The 25,345-nt window shown below is 45.2% G+C and overlaps 1 protein-coding gene across 6 annotated transcripts in view; it reads right to left on the minus strand.

Moving 5' to 3' along the window:
• Positions 1–505: 505 nt before the first annotated feature.
• SLC2A9 (solute carrier family 2 member 9) overlaps positions 506–25,345 on the minus strand; it is a 524,193-nt gene continuing 499,353 nt past the window's right edge. For 5 of the 6 annotated variants that reach the window (XM_068277492.1, XM_068277464.1, XM_068277473.1 and 2 more), the window contains one exon: positions 506–934. In XM_068277492.1, the coding sequence (XP_068133593.1) occupies positions 662–934 (273 nt within the window). In that variant the 3' untranslated portion in view covers positions 506–661. Of the gene's footprint in view, positions 935–16,232; positions 16,380–25,345 lie in introns of all 6 variants that reach the window. The other variant, XR_011030521.1, reaches the window with a different exon arrangement.

Here is a 25,345-nt window from a genome sequence, read left to right on the forward strand (position 1 = left end):
CCTCTGTGAATTGTGACAGGGAAGTGGCACCTATCTACATGGTACAGTTCTGGCCTCAATGCCGACTTTTGTAGCAGAGACCTCATATAAAAGATATTCCGTTCACACAGGCTGTGATAAGACACTTCTGAAAAGCTTTCTAATGTTACTGGCTAAAAGCTCTACAGGTATGTGGGGTTTACAGAATGACAGTTTCTTTAATAGTTGTCCTTTAAGACACTATGTTGCAGTGGCACTGATTGCACCAGATAGGTGTAGCAACATCAAAACAATGTTCATTTATATTTATTCATTTATATAGTTTAAATTAATTTGTAATATATGTTCCTAATAAAAAATAATAATAAAATGAATCTGATTTTTTTCATACTATCCAATACATTAATAACAAATATATATATATATATATATATATATATATATATATATATATATATATATATATATATATATATATATATATATATATGAAAACACTATACATTCCCTTTAGGACTGCTTGATCTAGGTTATACTTAATGCAGGGTTTAATTTTTGAACATACAGTACAGGGAGAAGCTGTCACAGCTGAACACCCAAACCAAGCAGTAGGTGGGATGGCAGCTTCAGTGGTGTGCATTGTCATTCACAGTACAGCATCTCTATCACCTTCATGTGCCTTTCACGTCTGACCCATATTCCCCATCTCCACACTCTTGTGAGGAACGCTGCCTGTTTGAGCTGTTTTATTTTCAGACTGTTCAGTGGTCGTCTCTGCACTGGAGAACTTCTCTGCCTCCTTCACGGCTGTGGAAGTTTTGTTTATCTTGGCAAACGCTTGATCAATTTCATTGAAAGTCTTGTTTTTTGTTTCAGGCAAAATGAAATACAAGTAAAGGGCTCCTGCTAAGCAGATTGCTGCAAAGACCAGGAAACAGTAGTTGCCCAAGCCCTCCTGGGAAGACAGAAAATACAAAGTGGTTACAGCAGGTTGGATGGCGCACTGTGCAGCTCATTTATGTATTTCAATTTGATATGTGTTGGGCTAAAACTGGCACCACAGAAGTGAAATTGCAAAAACAATACACAGATAAACAAGTGTTATTATTGAAACAAAAGAAAGCAAAAAGACCTCCAGAAAGCACTGTAAAACGATATATTTTCAGTTCAGAACTTCATTATATATACTGTATAGATAGATAGATATAGTGCACGGGGGTCTAACAGCTCAAACAAGCCCCACTCCTTAGAAGGTAGGCTCGCAACCGGGGGTGCCCAATTACCACAATACCACAAGATCATATAGAAAAACAATGAGTTGCAGCACACTGGTCTCTTTATTGAGCACAAACAGCAATATACTCTACCATGTATATTGCTGTTTGTGCTCAATAAAGAGAGCAGTGAGCTGCAACTCCTCATATACAGTGGATTGCAAAAGTATTCGGACCCCTTGAAGTTTTCCACATTTTGTCACATTACTGCCACAAACATGCATCAATTTTATTGGAATTCCACGTGAAAGCCCAATACAAAGTTCTGTACACGTGAGAAGTGGATCGAAAATCATACATCATTCCAAACATTTTTTACAAATAAATAACTGTAAAGTGGGGTGTGCGTAATTATTTGGCCCTCTGAGTCAATACTTTGTAGAACCACCTTTTGCTGCAATTACAGCTGCCAGTCTTTTAGGGTATGTCTCTACCAGCTTTGCACATCTAGAGACTGAATCCTTGCCCATTCTTCTTTGCAAAACAGCTCCAGCTCAGTCAGATTAGATGGACAGCGTTTGTGAACAGCAGTTTTCAGATCTTGCCACAGATTCTTGATTGGATTTAGATCTGGACTTTGACTGGACCATTCTAACACATGGATATGTTTTGTTTTAACCATTCCATTGTTGCCCTGGCTTTATGTTTAGGGTCATTGTCCTGCTGGAAGGTGAACCTCCGCCCCAGTCTCAAGTCTTTTGCAGTCTCCAAGAGGTTTTCTTCCAAGTTTGCCCTGTATTTGGCTCCATCCATCTTCCCATCAACTCTGACCAGCTTCCCTGTCCCTGCTGAAGAGATGCACCCCCCGAGCATGATGCTGCCACCACCATATTTGACAGTGGGGATGGTGTGTTCAGAGTGATGTGCAGTGTTACTTTTCCACCACACATAGCGTTTTGCATTTTGGCCAAAAAGTTCCATCTTGGTCTCATCTGACCAGAGCACCTTCTTCCACATGGTTGCTGTGTCCCCCACATGGCTTGTGGCAAACTGCAAACGGGACTTCTTATGCTTTCTTATAACAAGGCCTTTCTTCTTGCCACTCTTCCATAAAGGCCAACTTTGTACAGTGCATGACTAATAGTTGTCCTATGGACAGAGTCTCCCACCTGAGCTGTAGATCTCATCAGCTCATCCAGAGTCACCATGGGCCTCTTGACTGCATTTCTGATCAGCGCTCTCCTTGTTCGGCCTGTGAGTTTAGGTGGACGGCCTTGTCTTGGTAGGTTTACAGTTGTGCCATACTCTTTCCATTTCTGAATGATCGCTTGGACAGTGCTCCGTGGGATGTTCAAACCTTTGGAAATCTTTTTGTAGCCTAAGCCTGCTTTAAATTTCTCAATAACTTGATCCCTGACCTGTCTTGTGTGTTCTTTGGACTTCACAGTGTTGTTGCTCTCAATATTCTCTTAGACAACCTCTGAGGCCCTCACAGAGCAGCTGCATTTGTACTGACATTAGATTACACACAGGTGCACTCTATTTAGTCATTAGCACTCATCAGGCAATGTCTATAGGCAACTGACTGCACTCAGATCAAAGGGGGCCGAATAATTATGCACACACCACTTTGCAGTTATTTATTTTTAAAAACTGTTTGGAATCATGTATGATTTTCGTTCCACTTCTCACGTGTACACCACTTTGGCTATCATTCATAAAGGAGCTGTCGGTAAGGGGAATCAATGCGGGAAAACACCGCTGGCGGTGTTTTAGACTTCTGGGTGGCATTCATAAAAAAGTATCCATGTGCGGTAGCAGTGCGGAGATTCCCCGAACTAGGCTGGCGGTAGGCAGGCGGTAGGCAGGCGGAGACAAGGAAGCTGCTGAGTTGATCCATTTCTCCGTGTTCCGCTCTGCTGCAGCTGCCTGGGAGGTCTGTGTGCCTCCATTCACTTACATTGGTATCGCCACATCCAAGGGAGCGGTGCTACCCGACCTCACACCGCTTGAGGTAATCTTTATGAATTAAAATTTTGCTACATTTGTTCCGATAATCACAGCACAAGGCGGTGATTTATCACTCTGCTCGGTAGTGTCATTTTTTCATGCGGAAAGAGCCTTTATGAATGCTGACTTTGCCGAGTGTTTGGTAAAGTCAGCTGTTTTATGCATTTCCGCATGCGGAAATGCTTTATGAATGATAGCCTTTGTGTTGGTCTTTCATGTGGAATTCCAATAAAATTGATTCATGTTTGTGGCAGTAATATGACAAAATGTGGAAAACTTCAAGGGGGCCGAATACTTTTGCAACCCACTGTATATATATATATATATATATATATATATATATATATATATATATATATATATATACAGTGTTCTACCCAGAATTTTTTTCCCAGCCGGGTGGCGTGAAATAGTAGCCGGGTAGATGGGAGAATGCAGGGCCGGTGCTTCTCCGCACAACTCTGTTTACAGCATAGGAGGAGGGGAGCTGATTACAGCCGGGTGCTCATCAAAACTAGCCGGGTGGAGCACCCGGCTAAAAGAGCCCGGGGAGAACACTGATATATGTATATGTGTATATATATATATATATATATATATATATATATATATATATATATATATCTGCAGTCAGGTAACTATGAAACTTTATGATTAATATTACATCTTACAATTTGCAATTAGCAAGCTCTGATAGATCTCTGTGACAATTATTGATTTATTTAGTGCCAACATATTCCGTGGTGCTATAATGTATAACTTTACAAGTTTATGATGCCCACACCAGAGATCCTTAAAGTGACTCCGAGCTCATAAAAAAAATGAAAGTTGTACTCACCTGGGGCTTTCTCCAGCCCAGTGCTGGTCGGGAGGTCCCACGACGGCGTCCTGGCTCTTCTCCTTCTCCCCGCTCCGGAATGGCTGACAGGCCGCAGCCCGGGCGACACTCGCCCGAGTGTCGGGCTGCTCCTTCCGCTTATGACGCGGATTACGTCACACGCCGGCCGCCTCGCGTCATCACGGCAGCCGGAGTGAAAGTACTGCGCATGCGCCCTTTAATCGCGCATGCGCAGTACTTTCACGCCGGCCGCCGTGATGAAGCGAGGCGGCCGGCGTGTGACGTCAGCCGCGTCATACGTGGAAGCTGCAGCCCGACACTCTACCGAGTGTCGCCCGGGCTGCGGCCTGTCAGCCATTCCGGAGCGGGGAGAAGGAGAGGAGCCAGGACGGCGGCGTGGGACCTCCCGACCAGCACTGGGCTGGAGAAAGCCCCTGGTGAGTACAACTTTATTTTTTTGGGTGAGCTCGGAGTCCCTTTAAACATCAATTGCATTATTACTGTCACAAAGTCTAAAGGTCCAGACTTATGCTACGTACACACATGCGACAACGATCGTTTGTTGAGAACGACGAACGAACTTTTAATTGATGAAAGAACGACCTAAGTAAAGTTAGTTTTAAAAGGTGTGTAACGATCTGATCGTTAGAACGAACGTTACATCACGTAAAGCAACTATTGCGCCTGCGCATAAAAATGAGAAGTTTCACGGAGAAATTGTGAAATGCTCATGTCAAGCCTAGTACGAACGACCGTTTCCAACGATGTACTACTTTTGCAAACGATCGTCGTTGGTTAAAATCCGCCGAGACAGAACTTTCTTTTGTAGCGATTTGGCTCGTTCGTCGTTTGCCTTAATAGTCGGTGGTTCGTTTTTTGTAACGATCGTCGTTGGTAAAGATCGGGGAACGATCGTTACAAACGACTATAGTCGCATGTGTGTACGCACCTTTACAGACAGAGGTCCAGACTTACATTTTTTTTTATATCCTTCTGACCTCCAGACATTTACTGAATTCACCAAGTCCTTGTCATGCAGCTTATCCTGTACTTGTAACATGAAACTTGGACCCCAGAATAAAATTTACACTGGAGCTCCCCAACACTGTATAAATATCAATCGTATCATACTAAGTAAGTCCCAAAACCTGGTCTCCTAGGGCAGTTGCACTGGAGGAGAACACATTGTTAATGTGTACCCCTATTCAAATTTATATTAAGGCAACTGTAACGATCGGTGTAACACAGAGAGGATCTGATTACCGGGGATCTGCAGTATCACCGAGAATACAGATATATACCCGATTATTGATGATCTGCAGTATCACCGATAATCAGATATATCTCTAACCTCTGGACACCTGAGTAATATGAGTGTTTGGTGCAACAGTAATACTTTGATGAGAGCCTCCGTATAGAGGGTGCAAGGCAGTAAGAGATACTGCCCAAAGAACAGGTTCCTTCCAAGGCCTGAGGCTCCCCAAGGGGAGGAGTCAGGCTGAGAGTGGGAAGGACCAGAGTGTGAGTGACACCAATGGTGAAGTGTCACTGACAGATCTGTGAACTATCTCTAAACAGAGGAGATAGTTCTCGAGGTCGGACAAGCCAGGTCGGCAACAGACAGACAGATCAGATACAGAGGAAAGAGACTGATACGGAATCCTAAGGCAAGCAAGGTTTGGCAACGGAGTATCAGATATAGCGAAGTACCAAATCAGAGATCAGAAGAGAGGTCAGGAAAAGCAGAAGGTCATAACAAATAATCAACAATTGTCTAGTCTAAAGGTGTGAGCTCCTTGATCATCAACACCCTGGAACTAGTCTGAAGATATAACAGGATGGTAAAGCTAATTCCTAGTCTTGGGTATGAGCTCCATAGTCATCAACACCCTGGAACTAGTCTGAAGAATAACACAGATAATATACAGTATTCCTAATCTGGGGTGTGAGGTCCGTGATCATCAACACCCTGGAACTGGTCTAGAGAATAACACAAATGATATACAGAATTCCTAATCTGAGGTGTGAGGTCCTTGGGCATCAACACCCAGGAACTGGTCTAAAGAATAACACAGAATCTGACAAAAAGGTCTGAGTGCTTCCACGTAGTGATCGCAACGGCAGACAACCAGAGAATGACCAGCACCCAGTATATATAGCAAGGCGCTCTCCAGCGCCTCCCCTAAGTGCTGGACCAATGGGAAGTGGTGGAATTGTCAGCTGACCGGCTTGGTCAGCTGACTCCCTTCTGGCTGTCATAAAAGCTCTGCCTCTCAGCGCGCGCGCGTCCTTCTGAACCTGTGTGGACTATCAGTCCCAGCCACACCAGACCTGTGCTGCAAACCATCCACTGTGCTGAGCGTGGAACCAGCCGCACCGCTATCAGAGCATGCGGCGGTTCCTCCGCGTTCAGCCATACTGCCAGATGTAGGCCCATGCGTGCAAACCGATGCGTCGGACGCGGAATCCACCGCCTTGTTCTCAAGACATGCGGCAGTTTCTCCGCGTTCAATCATGCTAGCAGATGCAGGCCCACGTGCGCAACCTGCCGTGTTGGACGCGGAATCAGCCGCCTTGCTCTGAGCACCCGCGGCGGCTTTTCCACGTTTTCTCACAGTACCCCCCTCTGAGGAGTGGACTCTGGACAGCTCCTACCCGGCTTCTCAGGATGTAGGGCGTGGAATTCCTTCTTTAATTTGTCCGCATGCATGCGACAATCAGGTACCCATGTTCTCTCCTCAATGCCATAACCCTTCCAGTGAACTAAATAATGTACTGAGTTCTGTACAATACGTGAGTCTAAAATCTTTTCCACTTTAAACTCAGGTTGGTCATCCACCATCACAGGGGGAGGAGGAGTGGAATCTACATGCACTGCTGGCTTAAGCAGGGACACATGGAACGATCTCACCCCACGCATACTGGCAGGAAGGTCAATGGCATAAGTAACATTGTTGATTTTCTTGGTTACTGGGAAAGGACCCACAAATCTGGGTCCTAACTTGGGCGAAGGCTGTTTTAAAGTCAAATGACGAGTGGACACCCAGACCAAGTCTCCTGGCCGGAACTTCCACTCAATGGAACGTTTCTTGTCAGCTTGACCTTTCTGACTCTGAAAAGCCTTCTCTAGATTCTCTTTCACGATTCCCCAAATGTTCCTAAATGACTTTTGCCAAGCCTCCAAAGCTGGAAATGGAGTAGAAGCTACGGGCAGTGGGGAGAACTTAGGCAACTTTCCGGTTACCACCTGAAATGGAGAGAATCCAGAGGAAGCACGTTTCAAATTATTGTGTGCAAATTCTGCAAACGGCAAGAACTTGACCCAATCATTTTGCGCATCCGCAACATAACACCTAAGAAACTGTTCCAGTGACTGATTAATTCTCTCGGTCTGACCATTGGTCTGTGGGTGGTAGCCCAACAAAAATGACAGTTCCATGCCCAATTGATGACAGAATGCCCTCCAAAATTTAGAAACAAATTGGACTCCCCGATCTGACACTATATTTTCCGGAATGCCATGTAGCCGGAAAAAATGTGCATGATGAAAAGATCGGCCAACTCCTGGGCCGAGGGGAGTCCTTTCAGGGGCACGAAATGGGCCATTTTACTGAATCTGTCGACTACCACCCAAATGACCGACATGCCCTCAGACCTCGGGAGCTCACCCACAAAATCCATGGACAAGTGGGTCCATGGTTCATTCGGGGTGGGCAAAGGCTGCAATGTTCCCACAGGTGCCAGACGGGAGGGCTTACTTTTTGCACATACTGCACATTCTCTCACATACTCCTTGCAGTCAGTTGCCAAAGAAGGCCACCAAGCACACCTAGCAACAAGGTCCTGTGTTCTGGAGGCCCCAGGATGTCCAGCATTCTTGTGGGAGTCGAACACCTGCAATATCTGGAGACGAAAGGGCAATGGTACAAACATGACCCCTTCAGGTTTACCCTCAGGGACATCCTGCTGGAAGGGACTTAAAGTCTCCATCCAGTTCTTCCAGGTCTCTGTGGCAGCCAATACCACTTTCTGTGGGATAATAGTCTCTGGGTCTGAGGACTGTGCTGTCTCTGGCTCAAAGCATCTGGATAAAGCATCTGCTTTAATGTTTTTACTACCCGGAGTATACGTAATTACAAATCTGAATCTCGAGAAAAACAGTGACCACCGAGCCTGACGGGGACTCAGTCTCTTAGCCCCCTCAATGTATTCCAAATTTTTGTGATCAGTGTAAACTGTAATCGTATGTTCTGCTCCTTCTAGCCAATGACGCCATTCCTCAAAGGCCAATTTAATGGCCAGGAGCTCCCTGTTGCCAATATCGTAGTTTTTCTCTGCTGGTGAAAACCTATGCGAAAAACAGGCACACGGGTGTAATCTTCCCTGCAACCCAGAATGCTGAGACAGCACAGCCCCCACCCCAACCTCTGAGGCATCCACCTCTACGATAAAGGGATAGGAGGTGTCGACGTGTCTCAAAATGGGTGCAGAACAAAACAATTCTTTCAGAGTGGAGAAAGCAGCCAGAGCTTCGGGGGACCAGTGGTTGGTATCTGCCCCTTTCTTTGTGAGACTGGTGAGGGGTACAATGACTGTGGAATACCCCTTTATGAACCTTCTATAGTAATTTGCGAACCCTAAGAATCTCTGGAGAGCCTTCAGTCCCACTGGCTGAGGCCACTCCAGGACAGCAGAGACTTTGGCGGGGTCCATAGAAAGGCCCGAGGTAGAAATTATATACCCCAGAAAGGCGACAGATGTTACCTCGAAAATGCATTTCTCCAACTTAGCATAAAGCATGTTTTGTCTTAGCTTGTGCAACACAAATCTGACATGAGCCCTGTGCTCTGTGAGGTTAGCTGAGAAGATTAGTATATCATCTAGATATACCAAGACAAATTTACCCAAAACCTCCCTGAACACCTCATTGATGAGTTCCTGAAAGACGGCCGGAGCGTTACACAACCCGAAGGGCATCACCAGGTACTCGTAATGCCCATCGGGTGTGTTAAAGGCCGTCTTCCACTCATCGCCCTCTCTGATCCGTACCAGGTTCCCTGTTTTTATTCTGATCCGTACCAGGTTGTATGCGCCCTGCAAATCCAATTTTGAGAAAATCTTAGCATTGGTGACCTGAGTAAATAAATCGTCTATCAAAGGTAATGGATAGCGATTTTTTACTGTGATTTTATTCAGACCCCGATAATCAATGCATGGTCGAAGGCCTCCGTCTTTTTTCTTTCCAAAAAAGAAACCTGCTCCAGCAGGTGACCGGGAAGGGCGAATGAACCCTTTAGCTAAGTTTTCGCGGATATATTCCTGCATGGCCAATTTCTCCGGCCCAGATAAATTGTAGAGATGACTTCTAGGGGGCATACAACCAGACCGGAGATCGATGGGACAATCGAAAGGGCGATGTGGAGGAAGTTTATCGGCTGTTCTAGGACAAAACACATCTGAGAATTCAGAATACTGATCTGGTACTCCCTCCATGTGAATCTTGGTCTGGCCCAAGGTTACCTTCGCTAAACAATGGTGAAAGCAATGGGACGACCAGCTCGTTAGCTGACCAGTGGCCCAATTTATCTGAGGGGAGTGAAGTTGTAACCAAGGCATGCCAAGAATGATCGTGGAGGTTGTCATGTGTAACACAAAAAAACCAAATTTTCCTTATGCAGCGCCCCGATAGTGACTCCCACCTCAGAGGTCTGTGACAGAGGACTGTTGCCCTGCAGAGGGGAATCATCTACTGCCGTAACTTGAATAGGAGGTTTTACCGGGGTGACCGGAATACCCAACTTTTTTGCAAATTCATAATCCATAAAATTAGCCGCTGAGCCCGAGTCAATGAAGGCTTCAGTGACTTCAGACTTATCCTCCCATGAAATAGTACAAGGAAGAAGCAAACGTTTATCATCTAGGGGTAAAAATTGCACGCCTAGGGTATTACCCCCAACTACTCCTAGGCAGTAGCGTTTCCCGATTTCTTAGGGCAATTCTGTACTCTATGACCCCCCTCTGCACAATAAAGACAAAGCTGCTCTGCTATCCTGCGTTTCCGCTCCACTTGAGACAATCTTGACCGACCAATCTGCATTGGTTCAGGTGGAGGCGAAACGGGAGGAGGTGGAGTCACAGGGGGCGCAGTGTGGGATACCATTCTCGCATAGTTCCTACCCCGGGTCTGTCTCTGATAGCGCAGCCGGCGATCTATTCTGATGGCCGATGAAATGGCCTCATCGATGGACTTAGGTTCCGGCTGACTTAACATAAGATCGGAGACTTCGTCTGACAACCCTGATAAGAAACAATCTAAAAGGGCAAAGGTATCCCACCTGGCTGAAACTGACCACCTCCTAAATTCAGCAAAAGCTCGGTATACAGAGGCGCCAGAGTAGAGTAAAACGTTTTAAAAACCGTTTAAAAGCAGAGGGGGATGTTAGGGTGGACTTACCTCCCTCTTACAAAAAAGAAAACTCACTCGAGTCTCGATAAAACAGAATTGACAAATAATTTATTCAACTCCACAAATGCAACGCGTTTCGCGGGAGTGACCCCGCTTCCTCAGGCAAAAATGGGAGCACAACTCAGTGGGTCAAGCAGTAGGTTTGAGCCAGAGGCGCAGACAAATCTGGTGTCCACTGGTCCATCATCCCTTACAAAGTACTTTGATGAAGGTTTGGGGGCCTCTTAGACTCTCCTAAGGTAAGCCCTCATCACCTTCTGGGGGGCCACTCATGACAAAAAGTCACAGCCATTATTATTGACCACAGATCGATGACTAAAGGTGCCCATATGTCTAAAGATTATGGGCTGATTCGACAAAGAGGCAAATTTATCTCTAATTGAATCTGATTAGAGAGACATTTGCATCTTTGTCAAAGCTGCCCATATACTGCAGGCCAATTCCAGTCCGATTTCAGCATAAAATATTCATGGAATTGGTTGAGCTCGGCGCGTCCGCCCCACCGCTAGGGTTGATCGGAATAGCTGAATTGCGATTTCGCCGAAATTCGGTATACTGCAAGCGAAAACCGAATTTCGTGTTCCGAATTTTCAGAGTGCATTTCTATTGAATTGAATGATGTCAACTTCCGCAGTCAATTGTGAAGCCCCCTTACATGCTATCACCACCAGATTTGGCATGAATGTTAAGCAGATGAGTAGGAACATGGTAAAAAAAATTGTGAAAAGACCTTATAGTCTCCCGGGGCTGAATGGCTGTAGACAGCCTCTACAATCTGTATTGCATAAGCTAGAAACACGAAAATTGTTTTCTGAAACAAGAATTTTCGGCAAACAGTACCACAAACAAAATGGCTGCTGGGGAATCCCCATTCCCTAGAGGCCACCTCAGAGTGTCAGAATGAGCGTTATTTCACATGAATGGGTGGGTCCAGGGGACCAGGGCACCTCCTGCTCTGGTCACCTGGGCCCACCATCTATGTGAAAAATGGCTTGTTTCACCACTCTAGTGTGGCCTCCAGCATATGGGGATTTCCCAGCGGCCATTTTGTTTGCATCACTGTTTGCCGAAATTTCTTGTTTCAAAGGAAAAGTTTTCGTGTTCCCAGCCTCTGCTATACAGATGCAGAGGCTGACTGTGACCATGCAGTGGCGGGAGTTCGTGAGTGGGACCACTCCTGAGGATACTGGCGTGGGACCACTCCTGAGGATACTGGCGTGGGACCACTCCTAAGGATACTGGTGTGGGATTATTGCAAGGTAAGTATCCCTGGTTAATCTGGAACAATAAAGGACTTTTTTTCATTGTCGTGTTTTTATTTCTTTTTTAACTCTATGCTGAAACAGGTAAGGGGTACTGTGTACCCCTATACTCATTTCTCCTGGGGAAGGGGTGGCCTCCGGGGATCCACTTGTTAAAAGGGACCCCTGAATGGCACCATGAACCCCCCCCCCCCCGGGACGTCGGCGGCCCCCACCTCCTCCTGGGGCACCGGAGGTGGGGAAGAGCTCCTTTGTCCATGGATTGGACAAGGGCTCCGGGGGGAGGCGGAGGCTTGGCCGGCCCTCTCCTCCAGAGCCCCTCCCATACCATGGACCATGCGGGCTGGTATAGCTCAGGGTGCGAAGCCCCAGTCGGCCGGGGCTCCGCATTCTGGCTATCTCAGCCAGCATGGGGGACAAGGGGTTACAGAGGCTCAGGAGGGGGGACTCCACTCTGTCTGTTTTCATGAAATGTATACAATATGTATACAGAACTCGGAATGCAGTAACCTGTTCTGCAGCAAGTGTCATTTTACACAGTTTAAAAACCATTTTTCATATGAAACTTTAAAATCGATTTTTTCAAAAAGTATAAGGTCTTTTCACAAAAATTTTTTTTACCATGTTCCTACTCATCTGCTTAAAGAGAACCCGAGGTGGGATTTAATTATGTTAGTGGGGCACCGAGGCTGGTTGTGCACACTAACACCAGCCTCCGTTGCCCCATGGTGTGCCTCCAGGACCCCCTGCGCGCTGCTATAGCCCCCGCAGTGCTAGCGACACACAGCCTGTCGCCAGCACAATGTTTACCTATGCGGTGTCTGTTAGCGCTACCCGCCCGCGTCCCTTCCCTCCCGCTGATTGGAGGGAAGGGACGCAGGCGGGTAGCGCCGATACAGAGGAGGCGGGGGAGTGGCACTGGCTGACACGGCATAGGTAAACATTGTGCTGGCGACATGCTGTGTGTCGCTAGCACTGCGGGGGGTAGAGTTGAGCCGAAATTTTCGTAATTTCGCATTACTATAATTACGCATGCGAAATTTGCGATTACGATGCGAAATTACGGTAGCGTAATTGCCATTAAAATCGTAATTGAAAATACCGTAAGCGTAATTTTCAACGTGTAATTTCGCGTTTCGTTCATGCCGTAATTTCGCATTAAACGCTACCGTAATTTCGCGTTAAACCGTAACGCTCCGTATAATATAAAAAAGCCGCCGACTTTAAGGGTTAATAGCAAAGCCCCCTTAAATGCTAAGAGCCTCAAATTTGGAGAATATATTAAGGAGATCAGGAGGAATAAGAGGATTTTTTTTTTTTCAAAAAGACCTCATAGTTTTTGAGAAAATCGATGTTAAAGTTTCAAAGTAAAAATATATACATTTAAAAACCCGCCGACTTTAACGGTTAATAGCAAAGCCTGCTTAAAGTTTAGGAACACCAAATTCCTAGGGTATATTAAGGGGATCAGTGGGAATAAGAGGAACATTTTTTTTTTCAAAAAGACCTTATAGTTTTTGAGAAAATCGATTTTTAAGTTTCAAGGGCAAAAATGTCTTTTAAATGCGGAAAATGTCAGTTTTTTTTGCACAGGTAACAATAGTGTATTATTTTCATAGATTCCCCCAAGTGGGAAGAGTTTTACTTACTTCGTTCTGAGTGTGGGAAATATAAAAAAAACGACGTGGGGTCCCCCCTCCCAGACCTCTTTAACCCCTTGTCCCCCATGCAGGCTGGGATAGCCAGAATGCGGAGCACCGGCCGCGTGGGGCTCCGCACCCTGACTATACCAGCCCGCATGGTCCATGGATTGGGGGGTCTCGGAAGGGGAGGGGCAGCCAAGCTTTCCCCTCCCCCTCCGAGCCCTTGTCCAATCCAAGGACAAGGGGCTCTTCTCCACCTCCGATGGGCGGTGGAGGTGGAGGCCGCGATTTCCTGGGGGGGGGGGTTCATGGTGGAATCTGGGAGTCCCCTTTAAAAAGGGGTCCCCCAGATGCCCACCCCCCCTCCCAGGAGAAATGAGTATAGAGGTACTTGTACCCCTTACCCATTTCCTTTAAGAGTTAAAAGTAAATAAACACACAAACACTTAGAAAAAGTATTTTAATTGAACAAAAAACATAACCACGAAAAAAGTCCTTTAATATTCTTAATTAACCAATAATACTTACCTGTCCCTTTAAATAAATGATCCCACGCAATATCCTCGGAAATGTTCTATCAGTTACAATGTAACAAAGTTATTACAATGTAACAACTTTGTTACATTGTAACTACGCCGCACCCGACGTCATTTACTCTATACTCATTTCTCCTGGGAGGGGGGGTGGGCATCTGGGGGACCCCTCAGCCCTACCCGCCGCTGCCCCCCTAATGTATAAATGTGCCCCCCCCATTTGTGCAATGCATTTATACATTACCTGTCCCATGCCAGCCTCTGTGTGGTGTCCGTCTGTCCTCTGGGTGGCACTTCTGCAAACACGCGGCGGCACATAGCATCACACGCCATGCGCATGACGTGGGCAGCTATGCGCCATTGCCAGTGTGTATGCGGCTGAGCCACCCAAAGGACAGATGGACACCACGCAGAGGCTGACACGGGACAGGTAATGTATACACGCATGGGGGGCACATTTATACATTGGGAGGCAGCAGCGGGGGTTTTGTCGCTCGTTCTGAAATCGGCCGCCGTACCGCCACACACCCGAGCAACCAATTTCTGCCCGACATCTTGCATCAGACGTGATCGAGTAATGCGACCAATCATCGGTTGGGCCTGCACTTGCCGACACTGATTTTAAACCAATTCGATAATAATGGAACTGGTTGTTCGATCAGCCGCCAAAGTAGCCTAATGTATGGCCACCTTTAGGCTTCCCTGGGATGAGGAGTCTAGGTGATGACGGATAAATATACATAGTGGGCAGTACATTTGTTGCAGCTATGAGGTTCCAAGTTGTATTCCTAGGGTTGTCCCACTGGTTTTAACTGGGTAGAGGGGAAACTCCATTAAAGAGCTTGACTAGGTAATGTAATTGATTAGAGGACAGGAGAAGGATTACTGCAGGATAAAACACTCTGTAGCCAGAAACAAGCAAATTCAGGCTAGGAAATAGGCTAGGATCATCAGGTTCAGGTAGACATTGGCCTCAATTCACTAAGCTTTATCAAAACACTTTATCAAACGTTTGATAATTTACCTCATGGGTAAAATCTAATTTTGAATTCACTAAGGTGTTAAAGATTTATTGAACCTTTTATCGATAAAACATTCGATAAATATATAACACCTTAGTGAATTCAAAATTAGATTTTACCCATGAGGTAAATTATCAAACGTTTGATAACGTGTTTGATAAAGCTTAGTGAATAGAGGCCATTGTGGCAGGTGGCAAACTAGGATTATTGGGTTCAAGAAAAACTTGAGGTAGATGGCAAATTAGAACCATTAAGCATAGCTCACAACTGTCCCTCATTTGGAGGGACAGTCCCTCCTTGGGAGTCCTGTGCCTCTGTCCCTCTTTCCTCCTCATTTGTCCCTCTTTCGGGACTAATGTACAGATTTATGTAAATATTTGTATTTTTCTACAGAAAAATGTGTTTAACTGACTCAACTTTATTCCCATCCTTTAAAGTGAACCGAGCACCTTTTTTTATCACTCATGACATTTCTATAGCACATGAAAAATGCATGCCGACAATCTGTTTCATTATTAAAAAAAATAATTTTACCTTGTGTTTTACATTCAAAGTACTTTTAGTAGCCTGTTTCAGCAGGCCTGCCCGACCGTCCCCAACCGCAGAGACTTCAGGAACCTAATTGTTTTATTGAGCTAATTACCAAGAGGTAAACAATGCCTTTTCATCAGCATAGGGGGTGAGTAATTAGCTCTGTTTCTTCAAAGCCATTGTGTGATCAATGTGTCAAGATAGCATCTCTGACTTCTGTAAATAAGGAATGTGAGAAGGGGAGGGGGGAACATGGCAGCTTCTATGCCAGGAGAGATTCCAGTGAAAGAGAATGTGCTCAGTTCCCTTTAAATTGATATATTTCTTTCTTTTAAATGTTAATATGAAGGAAAATGAACCAGGATAGAAAGGACCAGTGTGGTTTGACTTATAAAACATCATCATTTTCTTATGAAATCTTTATAGTGTCCGCGATTAGGGTGTGTGTCAGGGGTGTGGTTAGAGGTGTGGCTTAAGTCTCCCTCTTTCTGATCACAAAACGTTGGGAGGTATGATTAAGTTGAAGGGTTCAGGGCAGGATACAATCAGGGAAGTTTGTAGATTAGAATAAATAGATGCTGGTGGAGGATGACAATAGGTATAGTAGAAAGAGGGAAGGTCATGCAATCTGTGTCAATAATGTGCAATAGGTAGCCCAGTTTAAGCTAGGCTCAAAAAACGTATCTGTTGAGAAGACACAGCACCAGGCATCATTAGGAAATGCGTTCACATACCCTCCTTGACATGTACACATCCAGACTACCAGCTGTTTGCTGGGCCTTTTTCAATGGGTGCCTTTGTTAAATGTACGCGCCTATGGCCTTTAGTTACTTTCCATGCTATTTCTTCACTAGAGCTATGCTTTAAGTCTCTTCCTTGTCCTACAATACGAAATATCAATATAGTGAAATGAAAAACAAACTGACCCCAGCCAGCAGCCGGCTGACAATCTGGCTATTGTAAGGAAGCATTTTGCAGAGGGAACAGGAAACATTAGATGTAATAATCGCAGAGGTCATTAGCACAGTGTCCTGAGACAATAATTAATATGACAGCGCCTGAAGGAATTCTTCAACTATTTCTTTGCAAAAACATAAAGATCAAATAAACTGTTCTTGTACACAGGGTCGCAAGTGTTACCAGGAGGTTATGGAAGGACAGGAATGTTTATTGCCCAGGGCTCAAAGTGTACTCTCTAAGCACTGCCTGCCATGCAATGACAAATCAAGCCAGGACTGTCACAGTCATCAGCAGTGGCCCTTTCATTATCATGCTATAGATAGAAAGGTGTTCCCTTTGTAAACAAGGCCATGCATACATGATGTTTAGTCACCATGTGGGAAGCACAGTGGCGTAATGGTTAGCACACTTGCCTTGCAGCGCTGAGTATGAATCTTAGCCAGAGCACTATCTGCACGCAACTTGTATGTTAACCCCGTGTCTGTGTGGGTTTCCTCTGGGCACTCTGGTTTCCTCCCATAAACATACAGATAAGTTAATTGGCTTCTCCCTAACATTGGCCCTAGACTACGATACATACACAACACAATACACACATAGACATATGACTATGGTAGGGATTAGATTGGGAGCCCCTCTGAGGAGCAGTTAAAGGAACCCTATCAAACCAAGTGTTCTAAAATGACAATGTACAAATCATGTGTAAGTAGCTGTGTAAACATTTTCCTACTTTCATTGTTAAATATCAGAGGCTAAAGCTGTAATTCATTGTGTGTATATTTTAGCTACGTTTGGAATGTCTCATTTGCAAAGGTATGAATCTCTGCAGTCTGACATGCTAAGAACAGTAATATTGAAGCAGAGTTATATGAAAAGCCTGTCAGGCGTCAGGTTTCACACACACACAATTACAAATGTTTATGTTGCACATAAGAAACATTTCCTCTGCTCTCTGCAGAGAGCTCAGTCAGAGACAGGCAGAGCTTTCTCTCACACACAGGATTAACAGATGCACTGTGAGGGAATCCCCCCTTCACTCATGGCTCAGTCTGCCATCAGATTTGACTTCAGAAAAGTGTGAAAGGAATTAGATAACAGTAAACAAAGAGATAAGCATTCAAATGTATACACCAGTACTTAGCAGCACTTCCCAAACATTTCCTATATCAATTGAAAAAAAACATGTTAATCGATAGCGTTACTTTAAGTGACAAGACAATATACCAGGGCTGCCCAACAGGTCGATCGCAAACTATCGGTAGATCGCGACCGCCTTCAGAGTAGATCGCGGCCGGCTGCGGCATCTTGTTACATTCTTAAGCCTGCAGCCGCGGCTGTCAGATTTTGCTGCCATTGCAGCATCAGTGAGGAGAGGGGAGGCGCGGCTGAAGGGGAGGCGTGGCTGAAATGGAAAGAGCAGCAAATAAGGAGACAGCATCTCCTCTCCTCCAGTCTGCGAGACAGCATCTCCTCCCCTCTAGGCTGCCTGTGATGAGAGGTGTACAGAGTCTCCTCTTCACCAGGCTGCCTGTGAGATTTGCAGAGTGTCTTCCCCCCTCCAGATGTCTCCTACCCTCAGGCAGAGAAAAGTGCACAGCATGGCTAAATAGCTTCAGACGGGTTCTGAAGCTGACTGCTGTGTTTGAAGGTAGTAAAAGGATTGTGTGCTGGGATGGGGAGGGGGGATTCTGCAGTTATTTGCTATGGGGGCAGAAGAGTTCTGTGACTGCAAACTATGCTGGAATATTGTGTGTGTGTCAGTGCTGGTCGTAATGGAAAAATCTACGCTTACGGATCATTACGCATAATTTTACGCTATTACGCATTACGCAATTACGGTTACGGCGTAGGAAATTATCTACGGTTCATCACTGTAATTACGCGTTAACTTACGCAGTTACGCGTAAGGACACCATAATGTAGGCGCTTACACTACGATGTTACGCGTAGTGCCGTAATACCCATTAATGCGTATTTTTGACGCATACGGACGATGTGTACGCAATAGCCGTCAATGTGACAGCTATTGCGTACACATCATTCGTATGCGTCAAAACGTACGCTTATATACTAAGGGCGGGAGAAGATACTACTGGTTGCTTAGGATGTTGACTGATTGGCTACTCTTAGAAAAGGGGAGTTTTTACGTTAGTAATTACGCGTAAAATTACGCGTAAGTCTTCGTAAAATTACACATACCTAGCAATTACGGTAGACAGTGTAATTACGATACCACTTAACTCCTTACGCTAAATAATTACGCGTAAGACCGTAAGTTACGCGTAGCGCTTACTCGTAAATTTACATTGAATTACGATGCGTAATTACGCTCATGCATAATTTCGGCCCAGCACTGGTGTGTGTGTGTGTGTGGGGGGGGGGGGGGGGGGGAGTCGAGACACTCTGTGTGTGTGTATGTGTGTGTGGTGTAGTGTGTGTGTGTGTGTGTGGTGTAGTGTGTGTGTGTGTGTGTGGTGTAGTGTGTATGTGTGTGTGTGGTGTAGTGTGTGTGGGTGGTGTAGTGTGTGTGTGTGGTGTAGTGTGTGTGTGTGTGTGTGTGTGGTGTAGTGTGTGTGGGTGTGTGTGTGTGTTTGGGGGGGGGGGGGGGAGGCGAGACACTCTGCGTGTGTGTGTGGTGTGTAGTGTGTGTGTGTGTGTGTGTGTGTGTGTGTGTGTGTGTTGCAATATACCATGTACAGTGCCGCAGAAGATGTCAGCGCTATATAAGTATTAAATAATAATAATAATTCACTAACACAAAGCAGTGACAGCTTGTCATTTGTGATCAATAGGGAGAAGTGATCGGTGCACCATTGCAGTCTTGGGTGCCCGTTAACGGTACAATTTCTTCATCAGATGCAATTAATAATAAAATTATTCTATGGTCAATTGGAACAGAAAATGGAATCAATCCAAATGTTGGATTTTACGATCGGATTGGAAGAGAGAAAATGCCCTTATCAACTGTTTCTGCTTATCTTATCCTTGATTTGATTTTGATATTTTGTCACTTCCAGCTGAGTTTTCTATGGGCATTATTCATACATTATCAATTATTTTAAAAAGGAGACAGCAGATTTCAGGCAGAAACTATATTATTGAACAGAAAAAAATCTTCCTTCAGTCAACCAGACAGTTGCAAGCATGTGTGAGCATGCCTAACTCCTAATGAAAACCTGCAGCAAATCTTCACTGTGAGCAGGAAACTATGATTACTGCTGCTTGGCCAGCAAGTGGATTTCCTCAGCTTTTCCATCTCCCAGTCTGGCACTGTAGAAGAATATTGGTAATTTTTAAATTAATTAGGCATGTGTACAGCAGCCGGCAACCCCCAACTCACAAGCGATCCACCAGGCGGATCTACTCACCTCCAACAACACGGCTTCAACGCCAGTCCCACTTTTCACACCACTCCCCTGCCCACCGTGTGACATCAGGCATGCGCCACTTGTCATCCCTCCATGTGTGTGTGCAGCCTGGCCTAGCGATGTCGCCCAAGGGCATCCCCGACTGATCCCCGACGGGCAAAATACGTTGTATAGAAGTGATCGGAAGATCAATCAGAAAAACAATCAGAAATCAGATCGGACCCGTCAGGAATAATCATTTCAACCCGTCTATCTGATGAGAAATTACAAGACCCGTACCAGACATTATATAACCCCCCCTCCCCATAAATAATATTGAATGCTGAATGTAAACCAAACACAGAAGGAAGATAACATATATTGTTGAAATTCTCCTTCACTTTTGAACACGTTCCCTTATCAAACTTTATGATTTAGTGTACATCTGTTTTTGTAAAACACTGTGCCTGCAAACAGATGCTATCTCAAGGATATAGTATGTAACTATGGAAAATGTCAACCACCGATTGTGGAGTAAACAGAAATCATAATCATTAGTGATCCTGACCCAAAGGCAATCATCTCTAACATTTTGTTTCTTTATCCTCTAATTCAATGCATTATCCTTTTATTTTATTTTTCTTTGTCTGCTCAGAACCTTGTCTTTTTGTTGCATAGATTGTTTTGCCAATGTCCTTTATTATTGCACACAGTGGATTATTTACAACATGACTCTAGAGACTTCTGATGTACATCTATCACAATGGGGATAGTATATAAACAAGCTGTTGGTTCACAAAGGATTTGCTCAACAGAACTTCCTGTCAGTTCTTTAATTTTTTTAACAATGATTTAAAGCAGTTTCAAGGTTACATAGTTACATACATAGTTATTTTGGTTGAAAAAAGACATACGTCCATCGAGTTCAACCAGTACAAAAGGTTGACAAGTAAAAGGCTACTTTCACACTCACTACACATGATCGCAATACGACGTTGATGAAAAGTCGCATTGCGTGTTTGAAGCCTGGCATATTTTCCATAATAGTATGCTTCGCCACCACATGATAGTATGCTTCACTAATAGTATGCTTCACCACCACATAATAGTATGCTTCACCACCACATGATGGTATGCTTCACCAATAGTATGCTTCACCACCACATAATAGTATGCTTCACCACCACATAATAGTATGCTTCACCAATAGAATCCTTCACCACCACATAATAGTATGCTTCACCACCACATAATAGTATGCTTCACCACCTTATACTAGTATGCTTCACCAAGAGTATGCTTCACCACCACATAATAGTATGCTTCACCAATAGTATGCTTCCCCACCACATAATAGTATGCTTCACCAATAGTATGCTTCACCACCACATAATAGTATGCTTCACCACCATATACTAGTATGCTTCACTAATAGTATGCTTCACCACCACATAATAGTATGCTTCACCAATAGTATGCTTCCCCACCACATAATAGTATGCTTCACCAATAGTATGCTTCCCCACCACATAATAGTATGCTTCACCACCACATAATAGTATGCTTCACCACCATATACTAGTATGCTTCACCAATAGTATGCTTCACCACAGCATAATAGTATGCTTCACCAATAGTATGCTTCCCCACCACATAATAGTATGCTTCACCAATAGTATGCTTCACCACCACATAATAGTATGCTTCACCAATAGTATGCTTCACCACCACATAATAGTATGCTTCACCAATAGTATGCTTCACCACCTCTTAATAGTATGCTTCACCACCACATAATAGTATGCTTCACCAATAGTATGCTTCACCACCACATAATAGTATGCTTCACCACCACATAATAGTATGCTTCACCAATAGTATGCTTCATAAACGCACAGAATGCTGCGTGTTATTCCGACAGTAACAACTGCACCACACCGCGCATTAGCAGATGTAAATGTAAAATTGTGATGCAGTGGCTTCGGTTCATCAAGACTTATCGAATCGATTACCGAGAGCTCGGTAAAATACCGAACTCGATAAGCTGATTTCAGGATTCATCAAAGTTAGCTACAGCTGTTAGCGAGCATTCAGTAATAATTCGGTAATCATTCAGTAATGATGCGATAAAACAGAGGAAAGTGCAATTCATGAAAATGAAAGTGGGCGTGGTTTAGCGTTACATTTAGGATTAGTTATCTCCTTCACTGCTCTGTCGTTATTCCTGTCAGATCATTGCTGACAGAGAAGATGGAGCCATTTGAAGTGGTTATGTATCAGCTGAGAGTGATTCAAAGGCGCAGAAGGGCAAGAATAAGGTCTAGAACCATATCAATTTGCAAGAGAATGGATTTATTTACTATACCAGGCCATCAGCATTGAATCATCTTGTAAGAGAACACAGGCAGTGCCAGGGTTAACTAAATTGCTAGCTGCACTACATTTTTTCAGAGAAGGCTTCTATCAAGCCGCAGCTGGCGAAAGTGTGGGATTGTCCCAAGCCACTTCCAGAATCCTGGTCCAGGTGTTAAGCCCTATCCGTAATGTTTCTCTGTGGTCAGGGGTCTAGTCCTGGAAAAAGAAGTGAGTGGACTCACCCGGAAAACCTCAAAGTGGGCGTGGTCAAGCATAATGTGGGCGTGGTCATGGGTGGGGCCAAATATACATGACCTTAGCAGTGATGTAAAAGGTCTGCCAGGGAAGTTTAAACTCTGCCGTAGTGTATCCCCCCAAAATAGATGTAATCTGACAGCATTTCACCAAAAAGACACATAATCTGGTAGAAGTTCCTCCAAAATACAGATAATATGGAAGTGGTTCCCCCAAAATAGACAGTGTGGCAGCAGCAGTTCCCCCAACATACACATAATTTGGAAGCAGTTCCCCAAAATACTCGAAACCTGGCAGCGGATCACCCAAAATACACGTAACACCCAAAATACATATAATCTGGCAGCAGTGGTCCCCCAAACATACACAATCTGGCAGCAGTTCCCCAAAATACGCATAATCTGGCAGCAGTCGTTCCCCTAACATACACATAATCTGGCAGCTGTTCCCCAAAATACACGTAATCTGGCAGCAGCTGTTCCTCTAACATACACATAATCTGGCAGCTGTTCCCCAAAATACATAACAACAGATAATCTGACAGCAGTTCCCCCAAAATAGGTACCCCCAGCATAGGTAGCCAGGTCTATAGGTGTCCCCAGTATAAGTAGCCATGAGTATAGTAGTCCCCAGTATATGTAGCCAGAGGTATATGTGCCTAGTATATGTAGCCAGGGGTATATATCCCTAGTATATGTAGCCAGGGGTATACGTGCCCAGTATATGTATCCAGGGGTATACGTGCCCAGTATATGTAGCCAGGGGTATACGTGCCCAGTATATGTAGCCAGGGGTATACGTGCCCACTATATGTAGACAGGGGGTATATGTGCCCAGTATATGTAGCCAGGGGTATATATGCCCAGTATATGTAGTCAGGGGGTATATATGCCCAGTATATGTAGCCAGGGGTATATATGCCCAGTATATGTAGCCAGGGGTATATATGCCCAGTATATGTAGCCAGGGGTATATATGCCCAGTATATGTAGCCAGGTGTATATATGCCCAGTATATGTAGCCAGGGGTATATATGCCCAGTATATGTAGCCAGGGGTATATATGCCCAGTATATGTAGCCAGGGGTATATATGCCCAGTATATGTAGCCAGGGGTATATATGCCCAGTATATGTAGCCAGGGGTATATATGCCCAGTATATGCAGCCAGGGGGTATATGTGCCCAGTATATGTAGCCAGGGGTATATATGCCCAGTATATGTAGCCAGGGGTATATATGCCCAGTATATGTAGGCAGGGGTATATGTGCCCATATGTAGCCAGGGGTATATGTGCCCATATGTAGCCAGGGGTATATGTGCCCATATGTAGCCAGGGGTATATGTGCCCAGTATATGTAGGCAGGGGTATATGTGCCTAGTATATGTAGGCAGGGGTATATGTGCCCATATGTAGCCAGGGGTATATGTGCCCATATGTAGCCAGGGGTGTATGTGCCCATATGTAGCCAGGGGTATATGTGCCCAGAATAGGTGTCCCCCAGCAGGAGGGGAGCAGCGCTGTGGAAGGAGAGCTGTGAGCAGCACCTTAGGGTGCTCTCCTTTCCTCGCTCTCCCCTCCTGAAGTAATGTGCGCGCAGGCGGCAGCGGGCGGGACTTACCTCTCCTCGTCGTCGGATCTCCGGATCTGCGTGCCGCAAGTCTGGTCTGATACAGACCAGAGCAGCTGCACGCAGATCCGACGCCGGAACGAGCAGAGGTAAGTCCCGCCCACTGCCGGCTGCCTGCACTTTACTTCAGGAGGGGAGAGCATGGAAAAGAGAGCACCTGAGGGGAGGGGGGGGGGGGGAAATGGCCCCCCTTCTCCACCGCTGCTCACAGCTCTCTTTCCACTGCGCTGCTCCCCTCCGAACATGGCAGGGTGAACGGCGTCCACCCCAGGGAAATAGTAAGTGGACGCCGTTCACCCGCGTCCACGCACCACTCGACCCCTGTCTGTGGTGTTCAAAGGCGTGCCTTTTTATCCACAATCCCAGGGGAATCTTATGGCCTTGTGTTAAATTACCGCTGTAAAATGGAAATATCGACACGTTACTAATAGTTATCGATATTTTATCGAAGTCACACCGAATGCGGAAAAACCTGGATGAATACAACTAGGAATCGATAAACTTCGAATTTTGTAATTTAACGTACTGGAAAAAGTTATCTCAAAGACAATGATGAATCGAGGCCAATGTCTGTTGGGACGATTTGCAACAGCAACAGTGTGATCGGAGCCCCAGTTAAAACATACTCAGAAATGGTACACACCCTTTTGTTATTTAATGGTAAAAATAATTACTTTACATTTTAGGCAGCAGCCAGTCAGCTGTGACATTCTCAGGAAGTTCACAGATCTCTTGGTACCAGTGTTGTGTTCCAGTGGATGATGGCTGTAGAATGATCACTTGTATGCTGGTGGCCGTGGGCTATGCTTTTCAGCAGGACTAGCCCCAAAGATCACTGGCACATGCCCAGGATCTATTCTGGGGTGCCCCGGATGTCCCCCAGGCAGCAGTACTCACCTTTGGCCAACTGGTCTCCAGATTCTGCAGACATCTTCTCTACCAGACTTTTCCCCCTAGTGTCTGAGAATGAATTAGATGCTAAAATTCCTAGCGTTTGGTTCTCAGATGCTAGGGGGAGAATCGCCATCTACACAGGATGTCTCCAGACTTGGAGAGGGGATGGAGGAGAAGAGTAGCACCTCCCGCTGTGCTACTCTGCTGGGGGGTCGGGGGGAGTAACCGTGAGGACACGCACAACTATGCATGCTCCCTATGTGGCTCCAGGCACCATAGCTTCCAGCATGTCACCACAACACCCAGCATTCCCCATAGAGGTACCACAGCACCCAGCATAGCACCACACAGCACCCAGCATGTCCTATACGTTTAAATGACACTATTTATGAGATATGCTACATTT

The sequence above is a fragment of the Hyperolius riggenbachi genome, chromosome 1 (assembly GCF_040937935.1).
Source record: "Hyperolius riggenbachi isolate aHypRig1 chromosome 1, aHypRig1.pri, whole genome shotgun sequence".
NCBI lineage: Eukaryota > Metazoa > Chordata > Amphibia > Anura > Hyperoliidae > Hyperolius > Hyperolius riggenbachi.